The 23,001-nt window shown below is 47.0% G+C and overlaps 2 protein-coding genes across 2 annotated transcripts in view; one reads left to right on the top strand and one right to left on the bottom strand.

Moving 5' to 3' along the window:
- Positions 1-88: 88 nt before the first annotated feature.
- LOC143519193 (uncharacterized) lies at positions 89-3,763 on the bottom strand. Its single transcript, XM_077012364.1, has 6 exons — positions 3,355-3,763; positions 2,927-3,192; positions 2,576-2,766; positions 1,982-2,075; positions 826-1,025; positions 89-295 (listed from the first exon to the last, which is right to left on the bottom strand). The coding sequence occupies exons 1-6, from the start codon at positions 3,442-3,444 to the stop codon at positions 105-107; spliced, it is 1,032 nt and encodes a 343-aa protein (XP_076868479.1). The 5' UTR covers positions 3,445-3,763; the 3' UTR covers positions 89-104.
- A 374-nt stretch (positions 3,764-4,137) lies between these two features.
- The window catches only part of ext1a (exostosin glycosyltransferase 1a), a 34,561-nt gene continuing 15,697 nt past the window's right edge, over positions 4,138-23,001 (top strand). Inside the window, exon 1 of the mRNA XM_077012362.1 lies at positions 4,138-5,899. Coding sequence (XP_076868477.1) covers positions 4,953-5,899 — 947 coding nt within the window. The 5' untranslated portion in view covers positions 4,138-4,952. The remainder of the gene's footprint in view (positions 5,900-23,001) is intronic.

Here is a 23,001-nt window from a genome sequence, read left to right as displayed (position 1 = left end):
ATCAAAAGGTGCTTTAACAACCGACTGCACGTTATGCAATGAAACAAATTTAAGCAAATTAGCAAATTAACAATTATGCAAATGTGCACATACTGTGCAGAGTATTAGCCTCCGAGTATGTTTCGTAGCGTATCCAAAGCTTCAGACAGGCCATTGAGTCTGTGTGTGTTTACACTGAAGTCATCAGCGCGACACTTTGGGCAAGTGGCAGAAGTTATCTGCCACTCCTCAATGCAGATCCTGCAACCAATAAGGCTTTGGCAGCATGATGAGACGATGGGATCTGCCATGACACCTGCAAATCCAATTCAGAAGAGTTTTATAAACCACAGTAATAATGGACATCAGTAAAGACCAAACTTAGCTGCATGATATCAGTACAAGTAGACAGAGGCATGTCAATAGCAACAGCAGTTTATTTACTCTATGTACATCTGTGGTTGTTTAGATTAGCTGACCTGGGGACCTTTTCATCCTTAAAAACTCAATCACTGCTAAATAAGTCATTGTAAAGTAATTTTTTTTACTCATTACCCATTTATGTTTTAGGGCACTATTTAGTATGTCAGCCATTTTTCTTTGAGTGTCCAAATTGTAAAGTAAATGGAAAGTGATTTTGCGTGCATGATTTACTGCCACAATGATTCATGATCTATAGTAAATTATTGCAGCATATTACATAAGCTAAACTGTCAGATTACCCACTGAACAGCACTGCGCTTTTATTAACTTTAATTCATACTTAGGCTTTGGGGTGTTAAGGGGGATAAAACTGAGTTACAAGCAACACAGATTTTCAAAGGAAAAAAATATAAAACAAATTACTTCTGCAGATGACACATGCAAAGGCATCTCTAACTGCTGCTGCTTGGGCCTGTGTCAGACACACGTCTGTTCTCCAGTTGGAATTTGCCAACACTTGCAGTTCCTTTATTGCACTGGAGACTCCTTTAAGACCCTGAGCTGCAAGCACCACCTCTTCGATGTGTTCGAAAACACAATCAAGGCCGGTATCGTCTCGACGACTTAAAAACAAGCATAATATACAACCAAATTATCAAATTACCATTTTGAATCCAGACATTTGTATACACACAATTATCTGTTGTTACTTCCATTGATCCAAGGCATCTAATGTGCTATTTTTGATTGGTACATTAATCTAAAGCTAAGTCCATAAGTAAATGTAGTCTTCATAACTCATAGTATCTTCCTAAAAAGGGCACTCATATTCATGGCATAACACATACAAAGAAATTAAAGTTGTAAATCAATGTGCATCTCTTGTCTTTGGCTGTGACCAAAATTGATCCCTATTCCCTCAACATGCTGTGTTAAAAGTGGTGTGGCAAATTTGATTAATCCATGTTCTAGATAGCTGACCTGGCAGAGACATAGTTAGTCCTGCTGTTTGCATATAGGGTCATGTGTCAAATCAAAGTGCATTAAGCACAAAAATAATACTGATATGCAGTTAAATTATTTGTCCTTTAATAAATGTCCCTTTTTTGTAATTCTGCTCTATACATCCTTAAGATAAAATAATGTCATTTTAAGGCCATGTTGGAATAAATTCTGTAATATTGCTGATGTGCAGAACATCTGCTGTTTTGTTTCTGGACAGTTTTCTTTGTATTTTGGAAGATTTTAAATGCGTTTTACCTGAACACCAGTGTAATAAATTTGGCAACACTGGAGGTTTTGCTGTTCGATCTGTTTGCTCTGCTGTTTGTTGCTGAACTTTTGGGAAAAGTTTAGCAGATGTAGTATGCTACAATATTTACTATAAATCATGATGCATTGTGGGAGTCACTCATGTCCTCAAAATCACATTCCAATTACACTTTTTGATTCGTAAACTCTGACATACTCAATAGTGCCCTAAAACATAATAAGGACCCATTTTGGTCACAGCCAGTCTTTACATAGAACAATATACATCTAGATATGTATTTCCTGAAGTTAAAAGATAATATTGTACCTCAGTCTTCTCTTCTTACTTGCTTGTAACTGCAGTAAGTCTTCTTCCTTCACAGCAAATATTTTCCTTGCACTTTGCTTCCAAAATGCTGATCCTGAATTGAAAAGAGTCAAATTTTGCAACTCATGAGTTTAAGCTAAATCTATATTTATTTACTGAATTTAACATGTTGGGAGAAAAAAAAAACTCTTTCTAAAGTGTAAAAAGGATATGGAACATTAATACTATGTTTTATTTGCTTCCCATATGTTACATTCTGTTAATAAGCAGTAATGTTACATTAAAAGTATACAGGGTCTCTGTAGAAAATATGTTTATTTGAACATTTGAACAAGAAAACATACTGTAAAGATGGGTATGCATCATGCAAATGTGTGAGCACAATTTATGTAGTAATTCTGAGGCAATCAAATAAACCGTTGTTAAATATTTGTCATGGAACCATGTGTAGCAGTTTTGGGATTTTCCTGCTTAATACATCTGGTTCAATTCATCTGTTAATGGGCAAGTTAACTAGGTGTTTGACACTGCTGGACACAGCCCCCCAGGACAAGATTTGAAGAACCTTGCTATAAACAACCTGTTTAACTATACCTCTGGTTCCTTCAGAATCCAGGATTTTGTTTCCTTGACCATCAGTGAGGATGAATGAGTCATCTTGTTCAAGGGCATCAGTGACCTTACTGGTGATTCCCGAAACAGTAGCTTCAAATTCAGAAAAACGCACAGTTAGCGTCCTGCTTGTTTCCAACTTGCAATCCACAAGCTCAGCGATGAAGATGTTCCTGAAAATTGAAATGAAAAAAACTTTAAAACTCATTTTACATTATGTAGACCTTACATCTTTAATAGAGTTATATATCGGTTCATATTACAAAGGAAATATAACAAGTGAGTATGTTGGTGTGTATAAACGTAAGACGAATGAAAAGTTTATTTGTATACCTTTGAAAGGTTTTTGCCAGGGTAGGTCTTGGACTTGCAGAAGCTCTTGTTGCAGAAGCCGCAGCAGCGCTGGGTGGGCGGTGGAAGGAAAATCGGGTAGAATCGTGCGATACTGGCACACTAGTTGACGGTCCCATGCTGATACTCTCGCCATGTACCTCGTAATGCCCCCTTGCTGTTAGCTCTATAGAGCTAAAGTGGCCATCACTTCCAGGAAATACAGCTACGTTGCTGTCATCGGTGATATAGACACTGGGACCGTGTACCTTTTCAAATGTGAACAGTGAGAGAAGTTCACCAAACCATATCTAGACTAGCCAGCTAACTAGCCGGCTACCTATATAAAAAACGTACATTCGCGGCACTTTACAGAGTAACGTTAACTAAATGTGACATTTAGCTATGGAACGTTACACAAAATACAACACCTGAAAGATCCTGCCGATTTTTTCGGTTGTCATATCTTCTTCTTTAACGGTAACGCGTTTAGTTCCTCTGAACAAAATAAAACTATCCATCTTAACTCCATCCAAAACCCGCGAGCTCCAGTTGCAGTAACTTCCGGCGCACACAAATGGGTCAAGATAAAAAAATCAAAATCAAGTTCGGCTCCGGCTCCGAACCCGTTTTTTTAATTGTGCTATTTTTGTTTGGACCATCAGATAAAAAACATAAAAATACAAGCCTGATTTGTTTTTTTGTTTTTATATTCAAAACGAAAAACAAAATAATGAACTGTTTTTTTGTTTTTCCGATTTTGATTTTCAGTTGAATATCAAATGAACGAATGATACACGGATTCCTTACGTTTCCCAGCAGTAACTTTTTAAACAGTTCTTATTTTGCCATGGGGCAAAATCATTTTAGTACTCTACCATAAATTAGATTTGTAGCATATAACCACATATGGCCAAGGCCGTATTAAACTTGCCATTATATACAGAACCCCAGTCCTTTGCATAATGCCAGACCAACGAGTTTCCTTGAATCAGTGTTAAATACTACACCGTTTGAATTACAGAAATACAAACCCAGTGTAAAACAATTTTATTAAGACGTGACGTACAGAGGGGCGTATCGCTTTAGAACTCTTTAACGTCTACTCCGGCTGTGAGTGGATGAAACAGAAGCACCGCCCCTCCCGGATATGACGACGACCAATCGGAATGCTTCGTGTATCATGGAAGAACGTCACGTCAGCAGCCGTCGTGCGGGATTGGAATTCTACACTGAAACAATCAGAAGCACCGCGCGCGCCGCCGCTCGCGCTCCACTTCAGGACTTTGCTGCTTTTGATGGTTCTGTTTCCTACTGGATCTCTTCCTAAACCGCCAAGATCAGAGCGCCACAACTTCTTGGTGTGTAAGTTTTTTTCATGCTGCTAAAGCCACACGGTTATAAAGGCAACTGAGTAGCATTCGTGGGTTTTTTTTGTACAGAAGGACTATTTTGACAAACAAAATGTGTGAAATGCAGGGATTTGATGGGCTTTATATGTTTGAATCCTTGTGGATACAGTCGCTGTCGTTAATAGATACAGTGATATAAAACGACGCTACCGTTGCTGGAACTGCGAAACGGGCTACCTGACCCGAACGAGACGGTGTAGTTCCAGTTTCTCGTCTAGGTGAGGGGAACTCCGAAGAACCTTCATGGTGAAGCTTAACAACCGCTGGGCATTTTCTTAGACACCAGTTTATGGTGGACGTGGTGGTACTGGAGAGAAGGAAGTGTTCAGAAGCGCGCCGGGTTGAAGTCCATTCGAGTGACTTGTCGGTATCGAGCAGCTCCACTCGTTCCGTTTTGAAACCGAAGCCACACGTTGAACGCCGTAGATGGTAAATAAACGTCGCCCACATGCTCAGGATTTGGGATCGGAACCAGAAGAAGGTGGAAGACGCGAGAACAGAAGAACCCTCGAAGGCTGGTGGAAGATGGCGGTGCTGCCCAACTGGAGTTGGTGAGAGCGAAAGTTCCGGGCGCGTTGGATTTATTCGCGAACATCTCGAGCCGGTTCGAAGGACACATGCAGGCCAAAAAACGGTACTTGATCCTCTTCTCCACAGGCGCGTGTTTGATTCTGCTGCTGTACTTCGGTGGAGTCCAAGTTCCAGCTTCGAGGAGGAACCCGAACCGACGCGATGACGCGACTGGGTTTCGTCCCAAATCCCAGTGGTCCCACTTTTCGGAGCGTTTACAACCTTTCATTCCGTGGGACCAGACCGAGACCGAGGATTACAACGTCCACACATCGCCGAGACAGAAGAGAGACACGAACTCTGGTGTCTACAGGGGCAAACGGTGCCGAATGGACTCGTGTTTTGACTTTTCTTTATGCGCGAAGAACGGCTTCAAAGTTTACGTGTATCCCCAACAAAAGGGTGAAAAAATCTCAGAAAGTTACCAAAACATTTTGTCGTCAATCGAGGGCTCCAGGTTCTACACTTCTGACCCGGGACAGGCTTGCCTGTTCGTCCTTAACCTGGACACCCTGGACCGGGACACGTTGTCCCCTCAGTACGTACACAATTTGAAAAGTAAGATCCAGAACTTCAGCCTGTGGAACAACGGGAGAAATCACCTCATATTCAACCTGTACTCGGGGACGTGGCCCGACTACACGGAAGATTTGGGCTTCGACATTGGGCAGGCCATGCTGGCCAAAGCGAGCATTAACACGGAGAACTTCAGGCCCAATTTTGACGTGTCCATTCCTCTGTTCTCCAAAGACCACCCAAGGACCGGGGGGGAGAGGGGTTATTTAAAATACAACACCATTCCCCCCTTTAGGAAGTACGTGTTGGTGTTTAAGGGCAAACGGTACCTGACGGGGATTGGGTCCGACACGCGCAACGCCCTGTACCACGTCCACAATTCGGAGGACGTGGTTCTCCTCACCACCTGCAAACACGGCAAGGACTGGCAGAAGCACAAGGACGCTCGCTGTGACAGGGACAACGCCGAGTATGACAGGTAAGTCCCGTTTAGTTGCCCTGGAGTGAGATGTAGCTTCAGGGCCTTCAGGTGTAACTGGTCATTAGGGTGCAAAAAGGGCTCTCATTGTAAATGGTTTGATATCAGTGTGATGTATCGGAGATATCGGAGTCGGTGTGTGTTTTCTTTTTCAGACAGAAAAAGATTTACAGCAAACGTAAAGGTGGTTACAGGGAAACATCATCTCTGTCCCACAACTGATGCACGCGGAACTTATAACCTTTCTTGTAACGGTTGTAACTACACACACCTGTTGATTTTAGGAGTACTTTTTCAAAGGTTTGTAGTGTCTTGTAGCCTGGTGTACCATTGCCTTATGATGCTGAGATTGGCTCCACATCCCCCTCCCCATCACGGGACCCCAACTAGCGGGAGAAAGATGATGGCTGGATGGCTTGTCAAAGGTCCTTCGACCGTTGGGCGCAAAATCTTTTGCAAATCAATAAACCAAGAATAAATTAAGTCCCTGATCATGAGCTCTTATATGGCTCTGCCCTCTTAATTAAGTGCTTTTCTGGGCACATGGGAGCGACCACCCTTCACATGACCGTTATAATGCCCGTCACTGCATTAACGCCTGTGATAATTTTATTCATGAAGACAGCAGATTTTTAATATGGATGTGAAAACATGCTCTTAAGTCGAGTCATTGCTAATTTTACCCTTTTCAGTCAGACCTCACATGATTCACAAATACTGCATTGCATTAGTCAGACTGGAAGTCACTATGGATTAAATCTGAAAACGCGTATTGAAATTTGTAAGATATGGTCTAGGACAGTCTCTTGCAGTAATGGCCATTAAGACATTTAATTTCACTTGACTCTGTTAGCTTGGTTATCAGGAAATGGCCATCCTCTTGACATTGACCAGGTGGCCTTGCTCCACCATTTTTAACCCAGATTAAACAGCCGTCTGGGGCCTGCGCATCTCCGCGCCTCCTCACCCCCGCTGGGCAGTCCCAGGGCACTCTGATGGATTAGCGGCAATAATGCCCCCGGTGCCGGTGGGTGTTGGGCTGGGGGAAGGATTTGCAGAGGCATTTTCCCAAGCTCCTCTCTGGCACCACAGAATGACTGTGACAGGCGTGACCCCTGGCCCCTGGCAGCGTGACCTCGGAATCGCGCTCCTGACGACAGGCTGTCGTGGCGGAGGTGCTGAGATGTTTGCATGCCACTCTTCACAGTGACACAATACAACAGCGTCGGTGCACAGCTGTGGTTGGTAACATGTTGCAGCTGTGTGAAGGCGACCCCTCCCCCCCCTCAGACATTTTTTTTTGACAGTTTTGGATTTAAAGCTGATTCTCCCTTTCCTGCGTTCCAAGCCTTCTCCTTATGTTCCAGAACTAAGAATACAATTCTGAACACTCGAGGTTTTGCGATGTCTAGCTTTGTGCTAATTATGGTTATGGTTGGGTATGCGTGTGCAAGTGAGTTCGGTGGATCACGAGTGAAGGCAGGTGTGGAGGTGTTGGTTGGCTTTTGAGCATGCTCTGCACGACACACGACGTTTGCGTGCACTCATAAAAAGGTTTTTGTCTTTACTGGTATGGCTTCTCAATGACTTTTCCCTCCCTTGCAGTCCTGCAGAACTGGGCTGACATATTGTGGATATTGTAATTACTTTGAATTAGTCATAGTTGCTTACATCATCATTCAGAATGAAATTTATTCTGCCTCGACTCCAGCGGTGAGATAAGAAATCCGACTTGGCTCATTAAAACTGCTCTGTGCTGCATTGAATAACACTTGGACTTGAATGGGCTTGCACAATAAATCGTTTGTTGTTCATTATCGCAATATCGGTCTTTGTGATACTGATATTGCAGAGGGCTACAACGTGCAAATGAGCTCTCCAGCTGGGTCCTTTACAATAAACGGGCCGCTAACGGCCTGACCAGTGTCACGCGTTCCAGATGAGTGTTTTGTTAAGTTATGGTTTTCAGTGATTCAACAAAAACAAAACCATGTGCAGGCCTATCCATCACGGACCACATCACATCGAGGGTTCCCAGGTCCATTTTAATGTGCTGCCTTTCTATCCCTATTGCAACATGTAACGGCGTGAGCAGAATGGGATATTTTGAAGTCCGTTCGGGTCTTTGCTGATCAGGTTTGTGTACAGATTAATGCCTGCAGCCCGGATGGTGGTGGCGTCGTCGCTACAGCTGAATCATGTGCTCATCGTGAAGTTGATCATCCTGTCTGCCGTGGTTAGAGGCCAGCAGCCACTGAATTACCTTTACTGTCTCAACGAGGTTTTGGCATTCTGCTCCAAGACAATAAAAAATGTACGGAACATTTTTAGCAGTTGCAGGCAGCTCATTCTGATTTCATTTCCGTGCTAGCCGTGGGCCATCACCCCCCCACCCCCCCACCCCCAAGACCGAGAGAGCACGGATGCTGAATTCGTCGAACATGACCGTTTATTTGAGTGTGCAGCTCTGTTGGCTGTGGTGATGAATAATTGATCGGCTGTATTTCACTCATGTTTTTTCCCTCCCCCCACCCCCCTCCCCTTCACTTGAAAGTTTCACACTGCTCATGTTTTATTCATGAATGTGGCAAATCATGCCTGTCATTTCTCATTTCTCCTAGCTGCCTCCATTGGTAGTGCCACTTTGGAAAATTAAGTACTTGACTGTGGAAAGAAAGACCAGAATTTCAGTCTTTCCTCTGGCTCTGACTGAGTGCGCAGGTTTCCCTTCCCAACTTGGATGTTGGTTGATTTGAATACCAGTCACATGGATAAACAGGCATTTGTGTCAGGTGCTCATGGCCAGAATTGTGGCACCAGTCTCGTTGATGTAGAGAAGCAAAGTCATCTTGGTCCTCTGATCATCGTGGCAAAGACAAAGTCCACTTTGAGAACCAAATATGTATTCTTGGAACTGAAGAGCAAGTTGATCTCCATGTTAAGCCCTGCATGATGAGTGCTAAGAGTGGAGCTGCAGTTGTTTGACTGAAGCCCCCAGGCAGTGGATGGGGGTTCATTTACAACTTGTCCCAAAGCCCGAGTCTTGTGGTTGCACTCTTTAGGAATTTGGTAACAAATGATCAAAGGATGACAGATTTGTAGGGCATTACATTCAGGTCTTAAGTACGGCTTGTTGCATTCGCATGCATTGCTTTGTAAGGACGTAGTGTTTGCAGTACATGACTTGTAGTGTTTGCAGTACATGGCAGTGTGCGTGTTCTTTACTGTTGATTTTTTTACAGACTTTGTCCTCACGTGCCCCCTGCGGGTCCCTAGAACAGAACACATGTCCACGTGTCCTTTTTTACATCTTTAATGGCGGCATACGTGACTATGATTACACAGGTCAACTGCATTTTTGGGGCCAAAGATATTTCAACGAATTTAGGGTAACTTTGGGGTGCTGATTCTGAATATGTCATCAGTTTTGCCAGATTGGCTCAAGTTTTTGAGATTTTTCGTGAAATGTGTAAAAAAAAACACACTGTGTGGTGCCCAAGACTTGTCTTGGTCCCCAAGCATAACCCCAAAATAGGCCAAATACACTTTTTTTATGAACTCTGTTATGCTTCTTCTATGTTTTTGCAGTGTATATTCACCACAAATGTAACAGAATGTGTCTGGATCGTTATTACAACCCTATAAATGCTATATGCTAATGCTATATAAGTGCTATAAATAAGATACCAAAAATCTCAAAAACTTGAGCCAATCTGGCAAAACTGATAGCATATTCAGAATCAGCACCCCAAAAATACCCCAAATTCATTAAAATATTTTGGGCACCAGTGAATTTTTTTTTTTTGTTGACCTGTGTTATTATCCAGTATACTTTCAACTTTCAAATTGATTCAGTTTGACTTGCTACACCTTTATTTGATTTATTTAAACCAAGGTTCAGAGATGCTGTTGGTGTCTAGCGGTGCCCCTTTCAACATCTCCTGCAGCTTGCGTCTTCTCTCGGTCCCTAACACGCACTCTGCAACGAGAGTGGTGTGTAGGCCTGCGTGTGCTCGGCATGCGTGAAGACGGAGATGACCTACCGGGTTCTGTGATGCTGGATTTGCACTGGTGCTGCCCAGTTAACTGTGCCTAATCACCTTAAACGCTTCTCCCTGTTTTACTTATTAATTCATAAGGCTGTTGTTGAATTGGGGCCCAGCAGACGAGTCTTCCTGCTGGTGACGACGGCGGGAACTAGAAGCACGGAGGAATGTTGGTGCCGATGCTCCAGACGCCTGTTTGTCTCACTTTGTTTGTTAATCTATTCTTCACCGAGCTCCTTAATGCACTCCTTACCAAATCGTGTTGTTTATTAGCCAAGGTCAAAAGCACGTTTGTTTGCCGAAAGTTGGCTGTGCTTAACACTAGGCCAGCTGTGGGCGTAACGCACGTTTGGTTAAATGGCGTGGAAGTAATCGCACAAGCCCCCCCCCCCCCCCCCCCCCCCCCTCCATTGACCACTGAGGGGGCAAATCCATCGGCCCTCCGCTTCTAATAACAAGGATGCAGCGCTTGTCTGGGTTCATATGCAGAGCGCCATAGCGACGCGTGAACTCTGCAGCACTTTCCCTGCTAATGTACCGATCCATAACGCAGATTGCCGTCGCCGTGTTCGCTGAGCGTTTGAAAGGCCTTCAGAAGATGGTGGGTGGGTTTTATGCAAACCGGCTTGTGTGCGAATACTGATCCGTCAGGTGTTGATGAGCGTTGCTGTACACATATTGTATCTGTTGCCTGAACAGTGTTCCCTAAAGTGCAGTGTAAATATTTAATTGAACATTACAGCTGGATTTCTCCCACGTCCCCTGAGCAGCAAGTGCCGGGAACCCCCAACCTCGTGGAGTTGATCACGTTCCCCTCGGCTGCCTCCTGCTCCCCTGTGAGTTCAGGCTTGCCTGCTTAACCCCGCGCCATACCGACGGTCACCTCCAGTGCTCTCGGGGTGTGAAGTAGGTTTTTGCCAGCAGTTGCTTCACACCCCTTGATGGCAGAGAGTGGAGAGCTGCCATAATCCTGCACACAGTGAAGCTTAAGTGATAACCCACTGTTCCCAGATCAGTGGTCCCTTCTCCCTTAGCCTCAGTGGCTGTTTATGCATCAGGGCCATAAAATGCCTTACAAGTTCCAGCCACTGTTATTTAAGCTTCTTTGATGAGGGAGTTGGGGACGGGGGGGGGACTAGAAATCCCCCGACTCGCATCTTTTACGAACGTCCCAGTAATGAAGTGTGAATTTGAATAGCTATAAATTGGCCTAGATATGAGGTAAGATTGAACTCTGCGGTGGTGAAATGACTCGGGCACACCAGAGTCTCCCGGGCCCCACCTCCTCTCTTCTCTGTCTCGCACAACGGAGATGTGTGTGGTGTCGTCTCCGTTTGAAGCATGAGCAGATTCTGGAGCTGTTGGGTTTGGAAATTCCCAACGAGCATACGGGACATACCTGAGCACTTTTCAGCACGATTTGATTCGGTTGAACCATCGCCGGCTTGCACGTGGGGTTCTTGACGATGTCGTGTGAGTTTGCAACAATCGACTTTTCGTTCTAAAAGGCCAGGGAAGGTGCTCTGAACGTCATGGCCGTGGTTTAGAGTCGGGTACTCTAACAGAACCCAGCACCTCTTCTCAGATCACCCAGACCGCGGTGTAAGGACGTGCTGTCATGCACCAAGCATCCACGCTCACATTTCTTCCCCTCACCCGTGAGCAACTTTTACCCCTTGGGGTAAATATTTTGTGCATAGTAAATGACTAAAGGCAGAAAATGCCGGCATCACAGTGGTAATTATTATGGTCCTAAGCATTTTCCCGTCACGGTTATAAACATTTCATGAGGCAGTGTGTCGGATCTGGTGTAACATAAGACATAATACATATTTAGATAAATGTCCTCATTACAGCATCATTAAAAGCATGCAAGTGCTTCTTAATTTGTCTACATGAATCAGACGAAATATGTAATTTAGATAGATGTGGTCGGGTTGCAAAGATGCGCAGATGTGGATCGAGGTGCATTTTGCGTTTTCATAAATAATGGAGTGCAGCTGAACGGAGAAGCACTTGGTGTTCTTCCCCTGTTGAAGTCCCCTCCCTCTCCAGACCTTCTGTCCTGTCGCTCAAGTTCCTTCAGGTTGATCTTCCACCTTCAGCTCGAGTATAATGACACCGTGGCCACCCAGGATAAGGAATCACTCGATGATTACAAAACCTGGACCTGTGCTTGGATTCACGGGCCGGGACGGAGTGTTGCTGAGATTTCTCTTCCACAGCCTTATAAATAAATCAGAGTCCAGAGCAGGAGTCGAGAGATTTGATGATCTGCCGTGCAATCGTCTGCTGTCGTGTTGCGATGCTCTTGTGGTTGGGAAGCTGTCGCCACGAAGGGCTCTTGAAGCAGCGGGTTGGGCCGGGCGGGGCTTCCCCAGAGGCCCGGACCCGCGGACTCCTGCGCAGACACCGTCTAACCTGCTCATCGGAGACCAGGCTGCAGGGCTGGTTTGCGCTGACTTTTGTACGTCGTTTTCCCTCACTCCCTGCAAGTTCGTGGTGATCATCTTAACCACAGGAATGAAGACGGAGAAGGTGCGGCAGCTTGCGGCTTGACCCGACCTTCACGCGCCGTTCCGGATGGCTGAGGTAGCGTTTCCTGGAGCTGGTCTTTCATCTCGCACGTGTTTCAGTTCACCCTTTAGTCATCCACAGGAGCATGGCTCAACTATCCAGAGTTCACGGTGGTGTGTGTGGACCCAGCTTGTGGTCGCTGAGTTTGGGTAGACGGCCCTATCTGCAGGCATCGGAGCGAGGTGAGGTGAAGTGGAGCACGTCTGGCAGTAGACACAGCACACACGGTTCCCTCTGCGAAGGGTCTGAAATGGCTCTGAGAGACTGGGGGGGGGGGGGGGGGGGGGGGGGTTGTATGAGGTCAGGTGAGGTGAATGCCTGTGTTGTCACACACACACCAAAACAGAAAACGAAGAACAAAACAACAGCATCACTATCACATAACAGCATCTTCAGCAGAAAATAAGCCCGTAACCATCAAGCCTGAAGCTGTCCGTAGTGCTAAGACGGCAGCTTAAAAAACAGAAAAGGTTTCTAGTGTGTGAACGTCACTTCTGAACTTCTCTGCTTGCCACATGCTGAGTAGATTCATTTCGATGCAGTAATATGAATATGAACTATAGTATAGAGTGCCAAATACATACTAATGGCAAGCACTAAATGAAAACCAGTAGTTCCCCTTTATTGTTTGTTTTCCCGGTAATACTGGTGACTCCAGTCGTGGAGGGCCACAGCGCTGCCAAGTTTAAATTCAGTCAAACTCCTCATCTTGAATAACACGCCCTTATTAGTGTATGTGTACATGAGAAGGCAAAGTCCCTCCCAGTTTCTGAGTTTGACCCCTGAACTTTGCAATGTCGTTTTCATTACATTTAATGTGTGGGTGCAAGCCTTCGTATTTTCTCATTTATGGAGCGTTTTTACAGTCCCCAAGATTTGAGGCAGCTTCTCAGTACTGATTGCACAGACCACAGACCAGATCTTGCAGGATTTCTAGCTCCTGTTATTGCTGGTGCTGTCCCCTCAAGTCCGCAAAAAGATGTTGTACATTTGCGTCATGTTGACGTTTCTGCCAATCCCCCGCTCTCATCCGTACCCGTGTGTGTGTGTGTGTGTGTAAGAGAGAGATGTGGGCGGCGTGACGCCTGCACGTGCGTCACACAGGCACGTGTGCTCCGTCCTCCCCCGTCCCCTGGCATTGTTTCTTAATTGGAAACGCGCTAGGAGCTCGCACGTCTGCGGCTGCCGTTTGGTGCCCGTCGGGCTGGCATGTCCCGCCTCCCTGCCCGCCTCTTCCCTGCTCCCTGGCAACGTGCCCGCCTCCAGCAGACGTGTCGACAGGGTCCCTCCTCTCGACGGAGGCCGCGGCACAGCCGCCGTCTCTCACCGGGCCTGTCGGGGAAAGAGCGTGGACGTGGTGTGCTACGGTAGCTCGGCGGTCTGTTTTTACAAGCTGACATTTTGAGATTGATGGCCTGCTTAGTTATTTGGTAATCCTGCGTAGGCGGTTGGAATCGCACTGAGTCATAAACTCCGGTAGAAATTCCACGAAAGGAGGAAGACTGACATCGGTCTGTTGCCTTTAAAGAAGTTGTAAGCAGTGAAAGGCAAAAGAATCAACCCGAAAACAAAATGGCAGACTCTGGCTGTATTCCAGGTGGTGGAGGAATGCTGATCTGGTGGAGGCTGCGTGTGTCTCCACCTGCTCGGCTCTGGAGGGAGGGCTGCCGTGGAGACTTACAGTTGGGTTTCTGGTGTACTCTCGGGCTCTTGGGAAACTTGGTATTAGTCGAAGTGTGTAATTACACACCTTCCAGATGTTTCCCTTTCTCCTTCATCTGCACCGCCTATGTCTAGACCCCCCCCCAGCCCGCCCTGACTAGGGTCTAGGATCATTCATTATATATGATTGTGCACAATTACCAAACGGTTTAAATAAAATTTAATTGTTGTATTGATTTCAAGTAAAGACACAATCCTCAACCGCAGTTTTGTGTATTCTCATCAGTTACACTGCCCACTTGAAATGGTTCTAGTGTCAAACTAAAACACATGATCATCGGTGCTACAGATGTGATTGCCCCTCTGAATTTCGAGCGACTATAGCTCCAGTCGTCCACCTTTAGTTCAACACGGACATTTTGCTTCAAATGTTGAGCAGCGTGGAACAGCCCGTCTGAGCAGCCTGGATCCCTGGACGTGCTGTCATGGTGAGAAGAATGGCCGAAAGAAGACTGTTGCCACAGCGATTGTTTCCACAGCAATTGCACTGTTCTGATGCTGCATGTGGGATGAAGAGCTGGCTGATGATCAGGGCCAGGCCTGGGCAAGCCCCAGCCAAGGTGGAGGAATGCTGGGAACATGAATGGAGGTCACCCCCTCCCACCTCTCCCTCTCCACCTTCAGCACCAGGCACAGCTGGCCTCTCGGAAATAAACATCTACTCGGAGCTCCACGCGTGACGAGGGATCTCGGAAACCCGCCGTGATGGCAGTCAAGTTTGAGAGCACCAGAATGTTCTTCACTTTTAACTTTGTGCACGCATGAGTTTTTGATTGTGGATAAACGATGCTTGATGATCTTGATTCAGGGTATAAAGTGGTGTCCCCTCTCTGAGTGTGTAAGTGATCCGTGTTAAAGATGAGGTCAGATGAGTGCGTAAGTGATCCAAGCTGAAGGGGAGGTCACATTCAGAACTTCAAGTTAAGTGCAATGGTGCCGTTCCTTCACTCAAACCTGCTAATGTGGCTGAGAGTGTGGAAGCGGGCGCAGGCGCAGATCACATGCTTGCCGTGAGCACATGCCTTACTGAAGCTACAGTCATCGCGGTGTTTGAATCGCCCTTTCTGAGTCTCTCACTGTACTGCTGTAGATATTTAACCCGTTCCTTGGAGGAGATTCGGGCACAAACGGAACCGAAAGATTTGGGTGACCCGCTGTAATGTGCATGATCTGAAGCTTCGTATGGCTTATGTCACTACTGTGATCCATTTTTCTTTTGTGCGTGAACTATTCTTGCAGCTGAAGTTATGCAGTGCTCTCATCAGGGTCCTATATATCCCTGCGCTGTGAGCTCCATGAAGAAAGGCCCCTCCTACACACTGCTGTGCTGTGGATGGTGCAACTAAGGAGAAAGAGATTTCAACAAGGCATCAGATTAGTGCCCAGTTACAACACGCTGCCTTCCCCGGCTCGGCCAATGAGGGATTTTTAATTGGCCTGGTAACCTGAATTTGATGTAAGAAAGCAAGGAACACGCCCATGGCTGTAGTGTGAGGCCAAGCCTGCAGTTTGACGCTACAGAGTGCAAAGGGACTCGATGCCCTTCTGTAGGGTTAATGGTCCAACACGATTCGCTACGAACATCCAGGGAATCGGCTTTGGCTTCCCAAGCGCTGCTCACCTGGCATATGGGTTCTCTTGAGCCGGTCATTTATCATGGTGCGTTGTTTGGGACGGAGATCCTGGAGTTGGTGTTCCTCCAACCCTACCAGCCCATTCATCAGCGGAGCTGCACAGGCCAGGACTCTGGAGAGCCCGAAATGTTGCCGACTGAGAAATACATACGCATGTTTAAACCCATAAGCTACAGCTATTAATCCTCCCAAGCTGTTATCTCTACCTTGTCCATTAATGACTGCAAGCTCTAATATGTTTTAAGTTGCGTTACACAACAAAAATGCCATTGCACAAAATAACGCTTGGACTCTTGCTTAGAAGAATATTATACAACATCTCTGTGTTATATAACTTGTCCTACTGTCCAATGAGATGTCAGCATGGCTCGGGAGCCCAGGGGTCCCAGACGCACACCTGCATCTTCTCATTTCTTCAGCCGGTTCCCCCAGCGGCAGGATGCCACGGCGATGCGGTGGTAGGCGTTTGCAGGTGATTTCTTTTGACGTGGAATGCCACGAGCCCTCCTGGCCCTGGAGACCGGTCGACGCTTGGCAGCAGGGTGCCGGGTCTTGTTTTTATTTTACCCCCCCACCCCCCCTCCACCGAGCTAGTGGTGACTTGCTCCTCTGGAAAGACGAGGCTTTTGCGGTCGGATCACTTGTGAAGTGAAAACCTGAAATGTGAAAAGCTGCAGGCAGGCGGCCTGGGCAGAGCCGTGGTCGGGCTACGTGGCGGTCTGATCCTGCCGAGCCCAGCCGGCGCCCCAGGGACCGCTGTCTGGAGCAGTCGTTTAATGTTGCTTGATCAGGCTGTAAGGTGCAGGTTTAGAATTTCGTGTAAAAATAAATAAATAAATAAATAAAAAATCGAAAACAACCCCACATGGCTAATCTGAATTAGTTTGTGGTGGTGGTTTTTCGTGATGTGCCTTTTGGCCTGTACGGATTTGACAGTGATGACCCACATGCTCATTTCAGGCAAGAGTGACTTTTATAACGGGCAAATAACTGCTCCTTCCTCTGGGTTAGCATTCGCACCAGGAACAAACCAAGCAGAAAAGCGCTGTAACATTTGGAACGTCACCGTTTCTGCCAGTTCTAGTAAATTGCTCCATTTTCACGGTCACCACACTTTTGCGTTTGTGTTTTTTAAAAAATTGCTGTATAGTTGTGTGGTATTGAAAAGATTTTGGGCTGTTCCACCTGTACTGGGTTTATTCCAGGTTGTGCAGACCAGACTCTGAATAGTCAGTAACTACCTCCCCTTCTGCTGTGTTCTAACTTGTGATTTTGAAAAGACACCAAATGTTTGTTAGGCATTACAACGCTATTTATCACGTTGAGGCGCTATGGCAGTGCCAGACAGCTGTCGGTGTACATGAACCCCCAACTGTGTCCACTTCAGCTGCGCCTGCGTTGGTGGAGGAGGTTAAATGTCTCCATCAGTGCTTGTACTCCGTCAGGCCTGACCAGAGGCTTCACAGACCTTTCTACTGAAGTCAGATAGGCGGACGGACGCTCGGCCTCAGTGGTGTGTGCTGGTGCCCGTCTCGCTCCACGCAACACCCCCCCCCCGCTCTGATTTCCTCCACCCAGGAACCTTCGTCCTACGGGCTGCAGCACAGAGACGGGCCACTCTTCCTTCTCCTGGTCCCGTCTCCTCACCACGAGGAGAAATTCACCCCGCACAGAAACTGCACATCCACAGTCATTACCCATTATGCATTGCCCATACTCCCCGGGGCTTCGGTGTGTGTGTGTGTGTGTGTGTGTGTGTGTGTGTGTGTGTGTGTGTGTGTGTGTGTGTGTGTGTGTCTGAGGGGGCTGCTTGAGTTAAAAGCAGCATGCCGCACGTTTCGCAGCAGCTGTGAGGTCATTGTAACGTGAGGACTTCGCTCCGTCATGTGTGTGCCAGTGCAGGTCCTCTCTCGGTGTCCTTCAGTCCAGATGTCTCTGGCATTTGCGATTGGCTGGGACCCGTCCCAGGCGCATTTGCGATTGGCTGGGACGTCCCAGGCGCATTTTTTGGCAGTACGGCTAGGTTTCTGTTTGTGTTTGTTTTGGCTTGAGAGGACTTGTGCTGGCCTTTGACCACTCACTAATGCTCTGTTCCACAGCGCTTCTGCCTTTGTGTGTGTGTGTGTGTGTGTGTGTGTGTGTGTGTGCGCGTGCACCTTTTGTGAGACTGACGGCCATGGAGGATGAAGCCTACCACGTCCCAGTGACATTTCAAATGAGAGCACATTAGCACGCATTAGAGTACGAGAGCCTGCTGCTAAGTTTCTTACTCTTCGCGTTCCATAGCTGGCCAATTTATCATTATATTGTTTTCATATTTCATTTATCATTTATTGCATGTTATTGTCTCGCACGTATATGCAGTCTGTCTGGTTTGTACAAGCGTCACTACGGGGAGCCATCAATTCTGTTCCCTGAGATTAGTAGAAGAGAGACCTTCCTCTGCTAAGCATTCATATTCCTTTCCTTCTCATCCCCATTTAACCTCCCCCACCTACTGCTGCTGGTCGCTCTTGTTCATTGTGCTCCACGTTTAATGCAAAATTCAAATTAGCGCACCTTTTTACCCCAGTGCCTTTACCAAATTGCTCTGGTGTCTGATGATTAAGCAGCATTATCCCCCCCCCACACAGCCTCATCTTGTCCCTGTAGAGTGGAGAGTTCTAAAACTGGCTGCAGGCGGCAGGCTCACGGGGTGATCCTACTGCACCTGGCGCCCCCGGCAGGCTCCCGGGGTGATCCTGGTGCACCTGGCGCCCCAGCGAAACGCTCCAGCATTCTTCTCCCCGCCAGAAAGAGCCTGCTCTCCTCCCTGCCACCTCCGACAAACTTTTGACTTCTCCTCGCGATCTCGTAACCCGGGAACTGGCCGGGGAGTCCACTCTTTCAGCCTTACCCGCTGCTCGCCTAATTACCTGCCCCACGGCGCTGGCCTGGGAAAGCATTAACCAGACTCGCTTGACGTGATTTGTCGGCTAATTTTGGCTCCAGGGCCCCGGTGGCTCAGCGTACATGTGGCACTGCGCCAGCAGAATGGAAATGGGCCGGCCCGGATTCTGCATCACGTTCAGGGGCGCGACTGGAACCGAATGGAATTAAAAGTCTCGCAGGAACGTTACTCCCTCGCTAACTCCACCTCGTAATCATTGGAATTCTGACTTTGGTCTATGGCTCTCCCATTTGAGTCTCCCACCCTCCTGCCCCCCTCGGGCTCGCCGCTGGAATTCACACGTCTGGAGGAGTCCGTACACCTGCCCTGGTCTTGAGAACCTGGGGCGTTTTATCTTGGCTGGCTGGAGTTTATTGTTCCTTCTCTATGCCCTCGTCCTGACCCCGGGCCATTATGGACCACGTTCCTTGGGATGCTTTCATCTCGCGTGGGGGCTGGGTGGCGAGACGTGGCCATGCACGCGTGTGACTCCATATGCTTACATCCAGTAACGAGTGTTTGGTTTATTTCATTATTTACAGCAGAGATTGACAGGTCCAGGTTGGCTCTTTTGGCCAACACACCTGGTTTTGGGGCCCAGATTCTCCTTTGTTCAAGTGGCCTCCCTTCCCCCATGGGTCTTTCAGCGTTCCTGTGCATCTTGGTGGACTGGTGGCTCGGTGAATAGAGAAAGATGAAACAACCTAAGGGAAGTGATCAATATTTACATGTCTGAGCTCGTCTAGTCACCCGGTCATCCGTGCTGACTTTGTACTGAATAATTAAGCGCGATGCAGTTGGAGACTGAAACCACTGTTGTAGCCTGAGAGTCCACTGAGGGCATGTGCTCCCTTTCTGTTTTTCTTTCTCTATTTTTATATTCCGTAGGATTAGATGAAGGCGCAGGAGCATGTGGGATTTGCTGGACGTGGATCACTGTCCGTATCAGATATACAGCCCACTCAGAACTGGAAAGGTTAATTCTTCTGAATTTTACATCAATTCCACATGCAACTCTCATTGTTGCCTAACTTCCAGTGTTCCACTTTTAACTTTATTCAAGTTTCTGTATGAACATTTTCCCTGAACTGTTTCTCTGAATAGTGTGGTGGTAATTTTACATGGTTTTTATTTCCTGAAATGTCCTGGAATTCCTGGCAGGTTTGAAATGTGTATTTCAAATAGGACATATTACTTTAGTAGGAACCTCGCGGTAGTCTGTAGCGAAGGTGGCACGACATAAATGCATGGTGTCTGAGAGAGTCAAAGTCTCCACCGTGTTGAAAGCGTTTTGAGGCAGCCAGATGCGTGTGGTTCTCTGGGAGAGGCTTGTGGAGACGCTTCCTCTCTCCACCTTTCCCACGTCTCCTTCCCTCTGACCCTCCTGGCCCAGCAACAGACGGATTCCTAGTATGTAATTATCTGTCCAGGGTAATGTATCTCTTTCAGGAAGCACAGCTAGAGTTACTGAGATTTCTCCCAGCTGAGAGACTCTGGATTAAGCTTTTTCAAGCCATTCCTCTTTCTTTCTTTTTTTTTTTTGCACTGACAGGATTTTCCTGTGAGTTTCTTTGTATATTGAAATAATAAACTTTTTCTTTGGCTCAGGGAGGATTTGCTGGGGTACATGCACACAGTTGTGACATTCAACAAAAACACGTAAGTACTTGGACCAATGCTGTAACCCACCCCCAGTTTTTTTTGTCCTTGAAAACCACGGACGTGTCTGTCGGGCAGTTCTGTGTGCCCGCTGCTTCCTTTCATTTCAGGTCTACCTTCATGCTGACCTCTCGTGACCTCCTGGCCTCTCTGGTCCCTTCGCACACGCACAAGAGGATACTTTAGATTTTTGCCAACTTCAGCCTTGAAAACCGCCGCAGAGAAGGAGACAAACGAAAGAAATGATGGAGTGATGAATCTGGGGAAAGGGGGATGCTTAGAGAGAGATGAATGGAACTCCTTTGTTCAGCAGTTAGATAAATTGAAGCTGGGTCAAAAGCAAGGCAGGGACAGCCTCCACAGACCAGCTCCTCTGAGTTTTATGAATCCTCCTCAGAACTCCTCAGCGCGTCAGGAACCGGGACCTCTCCTCTCCGTAGGAGCTCTTTGAGGGTTCCTTTATTTACTACTACCTGGCTTGAAGATATTCATGTATGATCTTTGAGATGTGCAGAAATGGTGATTGTGTAGTTTGAGGCTTTTCTGAGGTGTCTGCCGTGTTCGTGTTTCCTGACGGATCTTTAGTGTCTGTATGCGGCTCTTCTTTTCTTTTTCCCCCTGTAGTTGGAGTAGTCGTGCTCCAGACAGCCCTGTTCTCCTGTCTTCTCTACGTTTGCCTGTTTACCTCCCACATCCACTTGTCAAATACTCCACAGGAACTATTACCCCTCCTTACCCACTCCTGGGACGGATGGTGTTCCCAGAAGAACTCCCGGATGATGTTGACCAGGACACTAGACAGGAACGAGGCTGGATGATTGAGAGCTTTTTTTCCTATTTGGATGTCCAGAGCTTTCCGGAGGTCTGGAACTCGGAAAAACACGGCGTGTGGAATGTCCTCCCCGCTTAAAAGCCTCTGTTTGGAGAAGCTGCCTCTGCTATATGCCTTTAGCCAATTTCACATGATTTTGGGAATTTGGCATGCCTATGAGGACGGATTAAAGGGTTTCATGTCATTCGGAAGTCTTGGCATTGTTCGGGGTATTTGGGTATTCGCACACTGTGTGGGATTTTGTGCGAGCAGTGTGGGGTTTAACTGTGTTGTGTAAATGCGCTGAAACATGAATGGCTTTTCATCAGCCGTTTCAGAATTCCAAAGAAGATCCATCAGCCATAGGTTGTCACACTGTGCATCTTCTGTTCTAGTGCTTAGAACAGAAGGCATTTGCAACTATAATGTTGCATTATTGGATGTGGTCGGTTATATAAAGTGATAGTATAAAAACATTTGAAAGGTTATATACAGTATAGGATCCTATACCCACTGCGGAGATAAAAATAGATTCTCATGGGCCCCAAAAGTAAAACTGTTGTGGCAGAGTTAGTGGGGGAAGAATAGAGGGGAGAGAGCGCGGTGTGAGGCGGCAGCATCCTGGAGGGAGGGCATCCCAGCATGCCCTGCAGTTCAGCGTCGCACCGATGACACGCACTCTGTGTGTCCCTCTGAGACGGACATTCCTTTGCCTCGGTCTCGCGTTCTTAGCAACGTGGAGCTCTCTGCCAGGGACTAACAACACACACACACACACACACACATACGCGCGCACACCCACACACGCACACACTGGCTCAGTGTGAGGACTTTTCAAAAGAGAAGCCTGTGGTATAACACGCCCCGTCGCTTTGTTTGAGAGAATGTTGCGGTTGAACTCAAAGTGGCTTCTTTTAAGATCACTTGAGTCCTGGTATAGATCACATATTACTGTGAGTGTGTGAGGCTCAGAAAGAGGGTTCAGGGGCCTTCAGAAGTCCTTCAGAACTGCCTTTTGCTCTGCACGCAGGGTCTAACGTTTGGTGACTGTTGGTTTGTTTGTCGGAAAAAGGCGCTGAAGCATTCGAGCCAGTGCGCTTTGTTCCTCGTAGCCTTGGGGAAACAGTGTGACTTGTAGTAGGATTACCCTAAAGGTGTGTCCTGTGGAGAGACTTTATTCCCTCTGACAAGAATCTGCTCTTTCAAACAGACCCCCACACCCCCAGCACACTGAAGAGGAACAAGGCTGTTTTAGCAATGGAGGCTTAGGAAGAGGCACATTGTAAAGCGGGTTGTTTTTCTTTTTGGTTTGTTTTTGGAATGCTGCAAGGCAGATGAGCCAATTATTCCACACTGCCTCACACGCATACATTACATATCTCACGCACGCATACATTACATACACTATATTGCCAAAAGTATTCACTCACCCATCCAACTGATCTGAATCAGGTGTTCCATTCACTTCCATGGCCACAGGTGTATAAAATTAAGCACCTAGGCATGCAGACTGTTTTTACAAACATTTGTGAGAGAATGGGTCGCTCTCAGGAACACACAGGCTGGTGATGGAGCAGAGGGTGGAGGGGTGTGCACACAGGCTGGTGATGGAGCAGAGGGTGGAGGGGTGTGCACACAGGCTGGTGATGGAGCAGAGGGTGGAGAGGTGTGCACACAGGCTGGTGATGGAGCAGAGGGTGGAGGGGTGTGCACACAGGCTGGTG

The sequence above is a fragment of the Brachyhypopomus gauderio genome, chromosome 7, assembly GCF_052324685.1.
Source record: "Brachyhypopomus gauderio isolate BG-103 chromosome 7, BGAUD_0.2, whole genome shotgun sequence".
Lineage (NCBI taxonomy): Eukaryota > Metazoa > Chordata > Actinopteri > Gymnotiformes > Hypopomidae > Brachyhypopomus > Brachyhypopomus gauderio.
The sequence above is the reverse complement of the archived record's forward strand: the minus strand, read 5'-3'. Positions and strand labels throughout refer to the sequence as shown.